Here is a 12,378-nt window from a genome sequence, read left to right on the forward strand (position 1 = left end):
TTTTATATGCGTATGGAGGAGCTGCGATCGGTTCTCAGACCCCTCTCTCTCTCTCTCGCTCGCTGTCCCACTCTGTTCAGGTCTTCTTTTGGCTCTTTGTGAACGGCTTTGGGCCAACACTTGAGTGCAGGCCAAGACGAAGCTTTTTTGGCATTTGTGGCTGCCTTTGTTTATTTACTTTGTTTATTTCTGGTGGCTTAACAAAGCGGTTGCCGGGCAGTTTCGTCTATTGATAATATTGATATTTGGCTGTCTTGCATATAAATCAATGTTGGTCATTTTTATTGGCATCCAAGCTATGCAACTACACACAATTAGCAGTGGAGCCCAATGGTCACAACCAGAGGGGTGGAATAGATGATTTGGTTTTGCAAAAACCCCCACCTCACCACCACTGTTCTCAGCTTTTCTGCATACCTCAGGCATGTCGACAGCATTTGAGCTTATTAAACACAAATCGAATCGAGCGTCATGTGACAGGAGCCAGTAAAGCCGCACAAACATAAAAGCCATAGAGCCATTAGGCCCGGCCAAAACGGAGGACTTTGGCGGATCGGTGCGAGATTTGCATGCTAAGCACCCGATTGTTGTCCGTATCTCGGCGTTTGATTGCCGCTCTTTCGCTCTCATCGTAGATTGACCTCAGATGGCGGAACGGATTCACAATCTATGCGCATCCGAATTTAATTCACACTGAAAGAAATGGGGAGCCACTTTTTACTGTCCCAATTTATTTTAAATACAAACTTATCTTTACTATACCCGTTACTCGTAGAACTCAGATAGTGCCACTTAATCACAAGCTATGAGCATTCATATTAAGCTTACACTGAAAAAATAAGGGAGGAACTTAAAATTTTCACTATTCAAATTTATTTTAAATTCACATATATTATTATAATATTACGCCCACAAACTTACATATTGATTTTTTTTTATTTCACTAGAAAATGTTAAATTTCTTCTTCATTCGCCCACTAGCTGAGTAGTGGGTATCTGATAGTCGAAGAACTCGACGACATCGTTCTTGTAGTTTCTAGTAAGTTAGCTAATGTGTTGTTTATAATTTGATAGCTTGATTTATTGGCTTATATGGAGGTATCTAAGAAAATACTTATGTATTTTAATTCAAAGATAAAAAGACCCAATTAATATTTTAAAGTGGACAAATACAGTTCTGTCTTCTTGAACATTAAATTTAAATGTTAAGCCGGCACCCAAATATATTAGTGTTCAAACTGAAATACGGAAACAGACAATTTACTTGATTTATTTGTTTAATAACAATATTTGTAGTGTAATCAAGCTGTCTATCCGTGAACTCAAAAGCTCTTTAAAGTTTAAACTGTTGACCCAATTGACGGATATCTCCGCTATTTCCCTCTTTCATTCATTGACTTAGGTCAGTTGAGCCGTAGTCATAGCTTTAATAGCGGAAAATTTATATTATTTATGCATTTTTCTGGGCCCTCTCAAAGTCAAGCCTCGCCTTTGGCCAAAATTGGCTGAGCCAAAAAATAACTTCGAGCCATGAAAACATCTGAATTATTTATGGGTATTGACATAAGCATAATTTAATCGCTACGCTTCGCGTTCTTCGCATAAATTCACGAGTCGCGTATAATACGAAGCATAACAACATTATTTAGATTTAATTAATTGCTAATTTGAGGAAATTATCATTCATAGTTATGCATAATGAGCCGGAGCCCAGCTGGCGCTTCTCGAGTTACCAGCCCTGAGTGCTAAATGCTACAGGAGGGGGAGCTCCATAGACAGCAGCCGGAGAATGATGAGGTGGTGACCCAAAGTGGAGTTTGTACCTGCCGTAGGACGGGGCAGCAGCTGCAAACTGGTAGCCAGTGGGTGGCGGAGCAAACCGGGCTATAAACTGTGGTGGTGGTGGAGGTACTGCTGCAGCATAATGAACGGCTGGTGGTGCCGGTGCTGCAAATCCGGTGTAGGTGGTGGTGGTAGTGGTCACTGGAGGTCCAAGGGAGTACTTAATAACCGGCTGTGGTGCCGCATAGGATGTAGCATATTTAAAGATCGCCGGAGGTGGCGGACCATAGTGATCTACAGCTCCGTAGGTAAATCCTTGATGGGCACTAAAGGCCGCTGGCACGGTGACGGTATCGGAAACGGGTACTGCTACTGGAGCAGGTACCGCCACTGGAGATGGAACCGGATATGGAGAAGGCACAGGAACTGGCACTGGAACGGGAACTCCCACGGGTACGCCCACCGCCGCTGGTTCATGATGGAAACTTCCAAGCGCTGGAGCACCAAAACACATCAGAACACATATCCAAGGTATCTAACATATAAAGATAACTATTATTTTTCAGTTAAAATTCACTTTCGATTCACTTGCTTTTGAAATATTTAACATTTTCTCGCGATATGCTTTCTTCCGTTTTCGATTTCCGTATTAAGTCACTTCTCCGCGACACTTTCACACGAAATGAATCGATTTTGGCTGACCATTGCAGGTTTATATATACCACGATCCGAGTTGCGTCGCCCGCATTATGCTGATTTAGGGGGTGGAGGAGGTGGCGGAGGGGTCTGGAAACTAGAGGAGCCGAAAGGTAAAAACTCCATTAAGGGATCTGCGCACGACGTGCAATCGACAAGCGAATCGTGCGGCAAATGCATGCGACAAGTTTTGCAATGCCCCATCCTCAGGTGAAATTCGGTGGGAGTACGAACCACAAGTCGGTGGTCAAAACTTCAAATGGGGTAATTAAGGTGGAAGGTATAACTCTACACTTTACCAAAAAGAAAATTGCAAACAGTTTAAGAACTCCGATTCAGTAAAGAGATGTGAATGCTTTTGTGACTCCGTTTGAAGTCAAGATAGCTATCCAATCTTATTTTTCATTAGATTGGAACCCGACTTATTATATGGTGTTAAAGAATAAGATCATATGTATGCTTTCAGACATCTTCTTAATAAATGCTTCAAATATAACATATGCATCTTAACACACCCCTCTCTTCTGATCAACATCTTAAACTCTTCCACCTCAGAAGCCATTACCATGTGCACTTCATTTGCCCAAAGCCATGGATCACATTTACGAATGCACGCGCTACACTGCAGCAACTTTTACTGCCGCCGCCACCAGCTGCAAAAAAGTATAAAATATAAGCCGAAAAAGAAAAAAACGAGCAAGTGGCAAGAGCTGCAAGAAACCCATTGCGATCACGTTCCAGGCACCTTTTTATGCCTTATGACTCTGATTGATGGCCGTTGCCGAAATATAAATGCCAAAATATCACACGCCAGTTAAAAGTCGATTTATTACCGCCGCCAACAAAGCCATTTTCGAAGCTCTCAATTAGCCGTGGAAATGCCCAAAAGTTGGCCGCGTCTTGCGCATCGCCTCCAAGCCGCCCGAAAGTGGGCAAACGTGTGCGTGGAACTGCTACCATAAAATCTGCTCCAGAATCTGTCGTAAACAGGCGAAACTCCCGCACGGGTGGCCAATTAAATTTGGGCTGCCAAATGCGCGACACGCGCTCATCGAAATTGACAACACAGGACCAGGACGCTGGAAAAAAAAAGGAAAACAGTGGAAAATCGAGGGCGGGAAAGCCGGGGAAATTAGCATAACAAAGTGGCTAAATCAGAAATCGATATGTTCACCTTCGCTGAACCGAAAAGAGGGCACAGATAGCGGGAATTTCCACGCACGTTTTTCCTTTTCGTTTTCCTTTTGTGTTCCAAGTGGAGCACACGCCCAGCTCTTGAGTTGATTCCACTCCTCGAGTGGTTGCTTCGCGTTTTCCCCCCTTTTTCCATACAAATTTTCCACACATTTTCAGCCGCCGCTGGCAACAGGTGCTCTTGAAACGGAGCCGCATTGTAATGTAATGCGTCCTAAATCGCTGCACGTGTGTGGCAACAACAAGTGCGAACCATCAAAATAATACTTTGTTGCAAGCTATTGAAGTTTCAGCTGATTTGATTCACTCAATTGATTGCACACATATTGTGTGTGCATATTGGCTGGAAGATATGCTACAAATATTATTCAAATGGTTTTGCGTTTCGAGGAAAATGTTCAATGTAAACCAAATCATGGAATTATTTTCGCTCATCAATTTTGAATATGTACACGCTTTCCTTCAATCGCAATTTCATTTGAATTTCAATGTTGCCCCACCACATTTATTATTCCTTATTGCTTATACGCAGCGAGGTCAGTCGTTGAACTCGGTACAAGGACTTCCATGGCCAGAGTTGCATTTAATTATCGGTTGCAAATCCATTTCACAAATAACAATCGAGTTACTGCTGGCGATGCTGGCGTGTGGGTGTGCGGTTGGTTTTGCTTGCAGCTGGTCAATGTCCTGGTGAAGGTCAGCGGAAAACGTGTGTAGTTCCCTTTTCCCCAGAACGTGCCTGTCCTGCGGGCAGGAACAAGATTCCCGGAAAGAGCTTGGACCTTTGAAATTAATTATCCATGCTCGGAATCGTAACTCGCCAGCACAGAGAGCTTCTCGTTTCAATGCAGTTTTAATTGCACTGCCCGAGGGCTGGGACTTTTAGTCTCGAGTCCTGGAAAAGGTCCTTGTCCTGCGTGAATTCAGTGACTTGTTAATAATTTAGAGCACGGGTAAAGCCAATTCCACTTGAATAATTCAATTAGCATACTCTCGGGCTAACCAGATATACATACTACTCAATGGGAGGGGGAAACCGAGAATTAAGAATGTAAGATTTCCACTCAATCTGCACAGCGGCGGGTAAACAACAGGTGTGATGCATTTGCGAGGTTGTGGGAATCTCTTGCGAGAGCTGCAACTGTGCCATGAGAGCAGCTGCCACAAAATGCATCCACTTAGTGTCAACCGACGGGCTCGAATGAATATTCAATGCCCTGGGAGATGTAGGAAGCAGAAGTTGTGGCCCACCTTTTGTCTGCAAATCCTCCAAGGTCGTTCGCCGAATTTGCGCTTGACTAGCTAACGGTATTGCTGTCTTTATAAGCTATAAGCCCATAACTACGACATGGTTTATGAACAGGGGGACATAATTTATGCCGAGTTGAACTGAGACAAATTAAACCTATAGCTGGGCACAATTGAGTTGTATGGCTGTCAAGGTCGAAGAGCTGCCAACAATGGCTTATTGTTATGGGCGATATGAATTATATTTAGCAACCCCACCCATCATCTTATGATTTTCACTCGGCGAAATAACATTTATTAGGTAAAATCGTAAATTGATTTCCATTACGCCGCTGGCAAAGCGCAAAACACGACTTTTCAATTTTCATGAATTATAGTTGGTATTTTTGGTCCAGGATCAGCTGGTCGGCGTAAAAAGGTAATTAAGTGACTCAATTCACTTTTCAGCAGCTCTTGATGTGCTCCCATTTTTCATTTGCGAAACTGGGCGAAAAGCATTTAGCTGCGACAGTTGGCCGGGCATTAATAAAAATCAATTTCAACGCACTTTTCACTGGTCAACCTGTTGACAGGCGCACGCGTTTGTCGCTTGAGTCTTTCGTTTTCCCGCAATGATAATTGCCAAGGGGGTGGGGGGATAGTGAGCAGGTGGGCCGGGCCAGGCGTTGCAATAAAACAATTTTTTTGGTATTTGGTTTTTTTCTTGCAAGTTTCAAAACAACCGACGGTAGTCGATATGAATCGAGCAAGTTGCTCAAGTAAAATTAATTTGAAGTGCAATTGAATGCTGAATGGCAATCGGTTGGTTGGAGGGGATGGTTGGGGTAAGTTTGCAGTTGGGGAAAATTGAACAAGCAGTTTGGTGTGAAATGCTCGCATCTATGATACGAACTAGCAACACTATCTGGAATCCTTATAAATGCGAATAAAACTGATCACTTCACGCTTAACTGAACTAAATAGAAATGAATTCCACACTTGATAAATAAACATTTGCCACTTTAAGAATTAGTTTTGATAGAAGTGGCTTATAAATACATTGTGAAGTGTCCTAAGCCAAATTCTTATATCTGAAACGGCAGATTAAAATATTTCCACATTACTCTGAAAATTCATAATGCTTCGAAAACGTTAGGTATCGTAAAGATTTTATTAAATCGTGTGTAGTACATTTCCAAATGTATAATTTATGCATATTTAACGCCATAATTTCAATTGAATATTTTAAAAATGAAATATATATGCAACCAGTAAATGAAATAAGCAACACTGTCATCATATTCGTTTAAAGAGTCATTTATCGTTTATTTACAAAATGTTATGAAGCCACAATGCATGGAGTTGCACCATAATAACAAAATCAACGAAACTTGATCCTTCATCAATCTCTCTCGCTCTCGCCGCCTCCCGTTAGTTGTCCTTAGTTCTCTAGTTGTCTCTGTCTCCAAGTGGGTGTCTGGGTTTTTGAGGGATTTTGTACACAATTTGTATTTCCGCCTCTGACTACGAAATGCAAATTCAACACTTTGACGGCAGCAAAATGCGAATTATCCGCTGAATGTTCTCACTTCGATCGGGGTCGTCAACGGGGGCTGGTATCCTTTGCGACATCCAGATCCTTAGTGCAGGTAGGCTCCGTGTCCGTAGCCGGCGTATCCCAGACCGTAGCTGCCGTAGCCGCCATAGGATCCGTGGTAGGTGGAGGTGGAGTGCAGAGCAGGCACGGCATGGACCAGAGGAGCAGCGTGCACCAGGGAAGCGGCATGGACCACTGGGATGGCCTTGGTGGCCACCTTGTAGGTGTTGGCATAGGAGGTGGCCACCGGGTGGGCGACAATGGGAGCGGCGTAGCTCTTGATGATCGGGGCGTGCGAGATCACAGCCGGAGCGGCATAAGCCGGAGCCAGAGCGGCACCGTATCCCAGTCCATATCCATGGCTGTAGGGCGAGATTACTCCGGCATTGGCCACGGCGCACAGGGCAGAGATGAGGGCAATCTGCGGGAGGAAAGCTTCTATGTTAACTCCAAACGAGCGGGTATCCTTTAATCCTGATCTTACCAGTTTGAACATTTTGCTGGTTTTGTGTTGCTTGGACTTCTTGACCGAAGAGCTGAATGTGTTATGCTTAGACGTCTCAAGTAGCCCTGTTATTTATACCCGCAACATGAGAAATATTCTGACAAATCTTGGCCCAAAGAGCGGCGGAGAGGGAGAGCCAACACGCCCCTTTCGACGGCCGAGAGCCGAAGCTTTGTGCATTTGCCGACCAGCAGATCGCGAAAGAGATCAGTCAAGCGGCGGCTTTGGCTTGAGCCACTGAGCCACTGCCAATCTGAGCCACCGAATCCCCAAGATTTTCATGGAGAACCACCACGAGCACTTAATTCAATTTGTATTTTTTTGTCAGCTATTGTCGGCGACTTTTGCTCTAACGGAAACTTTTATATTTCCATTCATTTCGGCGTGGAAATGAACAATTGTCTTCTGGCGGTTTGCAGCTGAGAAAATTCTACGGCTAAATCTGGTTCTGTCTATTAGTTATTTTGTAATTATTCCAGAGATCTAAATTGGCTATTAAGTAAGATTTCCTTTGAAAGAGCACTTGAATATAAATACACATAAATTGATCTATATTTTATGAATATAAATGGTAGTCTAAAGAATTGAATTACTTAAATATAAGCCTGCAAGCCTATTAAGCATATCAGCCTAAATCCTTTCTAAAACCGAAAACACGCACTTTATTATCAATCAGCTGACTGACTGACTGACAGCTCATTAGAGATATAGAGATCCGTAGGTGTGGAAAATGTTGTTGTCCAGATGCAAATGATCAATCGGAGCTGCCTCTCCACGCAGCAAATAAACTCAAGTGGTCCATGAAAAATTACTCACTTTAATAACTGACAAACAGAGAGTGGAGATTGGTGCAGTTGGTCATTTTGGTGGCTGCTGGACGGCAGCTGGTTCGCCTATTTATTTTGCATGCATTAATATTTAACTGATTTGTTATCGCACACATGGCGTATGCGTAACTTGGGTGGAAGGAGCGTGGTCAATTGGAAACATAGGTAAATCATATTTGCCGCATTTCGAATGGCCTGCCAGATTTCCTAATAGCCATGCTTAATTCTAAGACAGCTTTGAAATCATATCACAAGATCAGTCAGAACACGAGGCTCGAAAAGAATTGCAAAATGCTTGTTTTGAGCCTTGAAACTCGGTGTTTTGAATCAAAGAGTTGTATAAAAATCGAAATTCTCTCAGTGCGAACAAAGGCCGACTTAAAGTTTATGAGTCATAAATTAATAAACAATTACGATGGCGACAATTCTTTCGACTCCGCGACCCTGGCCATCGTTGCTGATTGGACCCCAAATGGACAATCTGCATATCAACGGGGCTTAGAGCTAGTCGAATCTAAAACTAAGCCGAACCCTTCACCAAAGCCAACACCTCGTGATTTCGGCCCGTGGCGTTATGCAAATGCTAACCAAATTGTCGCATAAATCTCAATCGAAGGCGGCTTGATTGACACCAAACAGGATGCCAAATTGCGTGGCTATCTATCGATCCGCAGCCAAACCAAATACCAAATATGCCACCCACTCGGTGGTTTCGGTTTTTTTCGTGCTGGTTCCGACTGCAGCTGACCACCAAAACTCTGGTGGCCTGTAATTGCATTTTAATGGCCTCCCAATTGCATTCTGTTTGTCTGCTAGCCATTGAGCAACGTCCTCCATCCAATGCATGCATTTTGATTCAGATTCGCATTTCCCAAGCGACGCCCAAAATACATTGATTGCCAACAAATCATTCAAAAGTCGAAATTAAAAGCCGTCAATTTTCCAACTCAACTCGTGGCTCAACCCAATATATTTTCCTTTCGTGATTTATGCGATTTTGCTGGGGAAATAGTCGGACCTGAAATTTGTCCGCCCCATTCTGGCTAAGGAAATTTCCCAAGTCGCTGGTCTGGAGTTCGCAAATGGAGCAGAGGTGACTAGTTCGGCATACATGCATTTGATTCAACCAACTAGTGACCGCAAAGAGTTATTATTTAATTTGTTATATTTTTACATAATTGTCGGTTGGGTGGAGGCCAATTTGCATAGCTGACTCCCATCTGCGGATCGCTGGCTGTGACTCGAGTGTGGCCAATTAAGTATTAAGTATACCACATGTTGGACGCCACTCGGTCAAGGCCGTGCTTACCCCAGCCTTTGTCACAATGTCGTGCACATTACAATGTGTACAGCAAAGCTCGACTATTACTCGTTTTATAATGATTAATACCAAGAGGAACAGCGACAACAGCCAAGTGCGAAACTGTAACAATGGCTGGCAAAAATCGCATTTGTGTTTACTTAATTACCCTGGAAAACCCACAGCAATAAGATCAAAGTGAGTCCAAGCCTTCATGTATTTATTTTTAATTAGTTTGCAAATATAAATGCATACCAAATCCATGTAGTAAGCTTCAATCTATATTAAAATTTAATATATCCTCATACTTAATATTGTAGAAATTGATAAGAACCGTCTAAGATACCAATCTCCACAATCGTATACGAAATTTTTCAGAATAAATACAGTTTCCTTACATTCCGTAAATCGTTTCGTAGTCAGACTATTACCAGTGGGTATTTTTTAATGAGTCTGAAATATCATTGCGTGATTATGTTTCTAGGGTACCAATAATCAACGCTTTGTTTTTCCACCTTCAATAAAGCAAATGTCAGGCAGACACCGCTGTGAAAAGCTCTAGAAAAAGACACTGGCCAACGTGGAGCGGTGTTTTCATTTATGGCATCAAAGTGAACTAAGGTGGATTAACCCCATCCTCCCCCTTTTCCCACCCTTCCTTGGCTACCGTATTATGCCAGAGCTGTTTTACCTTCGACTCAGCCTCGAGGTTGGGCCAACAATTATCATTTGCAAAGTTGGTTTCATTTTGCTTTGAAGTTCTGCTTTTTTTTTTGTACAGGGGGACATGGCGCAATGTGGCTCATGGCACGTAAATCGTTTGTTTTTGTAGCTAATTTGGTTGTTTTGATCAGCCTGCTGCATGCTAAAACTATTTTGGTCACAGATCATTTGACAGCTTCACTGAATGTTCGCTTTCGGGCTGCCAATGCAAATAGACCAAAATCTGCTTCATAATTAAGTAGTTAAATCGCAGGCGAGTGTCTCCAGTTTGAGTTGCACCATAACAACAACTGAAAAGGCAACAAAATGCTGAACAACTCACGCCCCTTTTGACGCTCGTAAATTAGAGTTGTGTGTGTCGCCAAATTGTATGCAAATCGCTTGACTCCCAGTTGCGGAGATTTATGCGAGGGGCTGTCCGAAATAATTCGTTACTCGATTAGTGCTTTTTAATTGAATTTAGTTCTCATGTGGGTGGGTGCACACTCCGCATTCCCCTTTTCCCCAAGTTTCTATTCCCATTGTTGTACAAATCCAGCAGGTTCTAATGCATCTAATTTGACTTTCACTTTTTGCTGCCACTGATTGCTGTACGATCTTAGATTGTTCTAGAGCAATTCGGTGACTTGTGTAGTTACTCACCCTGAACTTGTGCTGAAATCAAATTACTGGGCGAGATTTAAGCATGATTGCACTCCTGTGAGGGCAGATACAGTATCTGTATCTGAGTTAGAGGTGGCAGTTCAATTTATCACGAGCTTCAGCATTCCTACCGTTCCATTTCTACTCTCTGCAGTTAGTAATATGTTTCCTTTTGTTATATATGGGTTCATTAAATACTATCTAAGTTCACAATTCACAATTTTCCATCCCTAGGTCGCGCTCTATGAACTACCAATCTGCTGATCAAGTTCACTCTGCTTTGGTTTTCTCACAAGCATAAGCAAAAAATGAACTGAGAACACCATAAGCGATAAAAAGTCAATTAGACTTAATGATAGCCACAGCTAAAACATTAAATTCATGTACGTAAATTATATAGAAAAAACGAAATACCCACAAGAAAACAACACCAAAACGAATTCGATTCGAGACCAAACAGCGCCAGACAAACGAACTCCACTCAACTCGACATCGAGTTCTGTGTGTAATCAAGGAAGTTGCTGGCGCTCTAGTGTTTGGCAAGCTGCAAGCGGCAAAAAGTTGCTGGTGCGTCTAGTTTTGTATAATTCAGTCATTAAAATTAATAAGACAATGCAGATCACACGCCCCACAAAAACACGCTGACAGCAAATCCCAAAGGCGTTGCAAGAACTGGCCAAGCCAGCCAGGCATTTTCCAAACGTTTAGGCCTGGAGGCGGATGTGGCTATTACAAATCTAATTACATGGCGTATGAGCGATTTTCAATGCTGTTTTTAGCCAGGCCAAGCTGAGTCGCACCGATAACGAGCAGATAAGGCTAGCTCAGAGTGTTACTCTACTGTGCACCCATAATTACAACAAAAATCTCAGACTGGGCATTGCTTACTGCAGCTAATTAAGTTGCATGTTTCATGCTGACAACACAAAGATACAGATACAAATGCAGTTGAGTTCGAGTTGAATTCGGGCCGGTCCCAGTGGACACAGTCAACTTCTATTAGCCAGACTATTTAAAACTCTTGTCCATTTGTCAATATTGCAATTACTTGGAGATTGTTTATGGAATTGTTTTGGAAAAGTGGATTAAACGAAGCTAGAATTCTTCGTGGAATTATTCACTTCCTTATGGGATTAAGCGACAAGACATTACCAACTTGGTACGAAATGGAGGCATTAAATTAATTGATTAAAATATTTGTTGGTACTTTGGCTTGTTCTAATTGGTTGTAAAAAATTCCTTTTTTTCTAGCTTTTGGCCAAAAAGAGCAAAGTGGTTAATAAGCTATCATGGGTTAAGCAAAAGACAAAGCTTCTGTAGGTTAAGAAAAGCTTATAACCAAGCTTCACTTTACGACAGCAGCCCAAAAGTATACGATTATTTTTCAAAACGACACTCAATTTTTCTGGCTTAAAACAATAGAATTGGTCACAAAGCCATAGCCATTATGTAGCTTTTTAAACATATTTATTTGTTTCTTGTTTATCTTGGTTTTTTTATTTCCGCACCTGGAAATATTACACCCGGCGGTAAGTGCCAGTCAAAGATTTGTGCCAACTACTGCTAAACGAAGCAGTGATTTACACCACCAAGCTGGCTGGGCCAAAATGTCTGCGGGCACAGAGACCAAAGTGGACCGAATCCAGTAACAATGGCATTCTGCAGTCGCTATGCCAACAATAAGAGCAACTTGGCCAATGATTAAATCGTTTCGGCGGGGCTGTCAGCGTCATGTTATGTATCTCGCTTCTGAAAACGCTCATTGTGGGTTTCTTTTTTTTATATATTTCTGCCTCGGTTTTTCTTCTTAATTAAATTAGAGCCAAGGTCGCCGCAAATGGGCTGGGAATCTTGGCGTGTTTGGTTAATTATAAGCAAAGTTAGA

The 12,378-nt window shown here is 42.4% G+C and overlaps 2 protein-coding genes across 2 annotated transcripts; both read right to left on the reverse strand.

Moving 5' to 3' along the window:
* Nucleotides 1-912: 912 nt before the first annotated feature.
* Nucleotides 913-2,649, reverse strand: LOC117140068 (leucine-rich repeat extensin-like protein 3). Its single transcript, XM_033302813.1, has 2 exons — nucleotides 2,375-2,649; nucleotides 913-2,317 (listed from the first exon to the last, which is right to left on the reverse strand). The coding sequence occupies exons 1-2, from the start codon at nucleotides 2,390-2,392 to the stop codon at nucleotides 1,730-1,732; spliced, it is 606 nt and encodes a 201-aa protein (XP_033158704.1). The 5' UTR covers nucleotides 2,393-2,649; the 3' UTR covers nucleotides 913-1,729.
* Nucleotides 2,650-6,200: 3,551 nt separating this feature from the next.
* LOC117139944 (cuticle protein 65) lies at nucleotides 6,201-7,037 on the reverse strand. Its single transcript, XM_033302632.1, has 2 exons — nucleotides 6,981-7,037; nucleotides 6,201-6,917 (listed from the first exon to the last, which is right to left on the reverse strand). Exons 1-2 carry the CDS (start codon nucleotides 6,990-6,992, stop codon nucleotides 6,540-6,542), a joined length of 390 nt encoding a protein of 129 aa, XP_033158523.1. The 5' UTR covers nucleotides 6,993-7,037; the 3' UTR covers nucleotides 6,201-6,539.
* Between the last annotated feature and the right edge of the window lie 5,341 nt (nucleotides 7,038-12,378).

The sequence above is a fragment of the Drosophila mauritiana genome, chromosome 3L (assembly GCF_004382145.1).
Source record: "Drosophila mauritiana strain mau12 chromosome 3L, ASM438214v1, whole genome shotgun sequence".
Lineage (NCBI taxonomy): Eukaryota > Metazoa > Arthropoda > Insecta > Diptera > Drosophilidae > Drosophila > Drosophila mauritiana.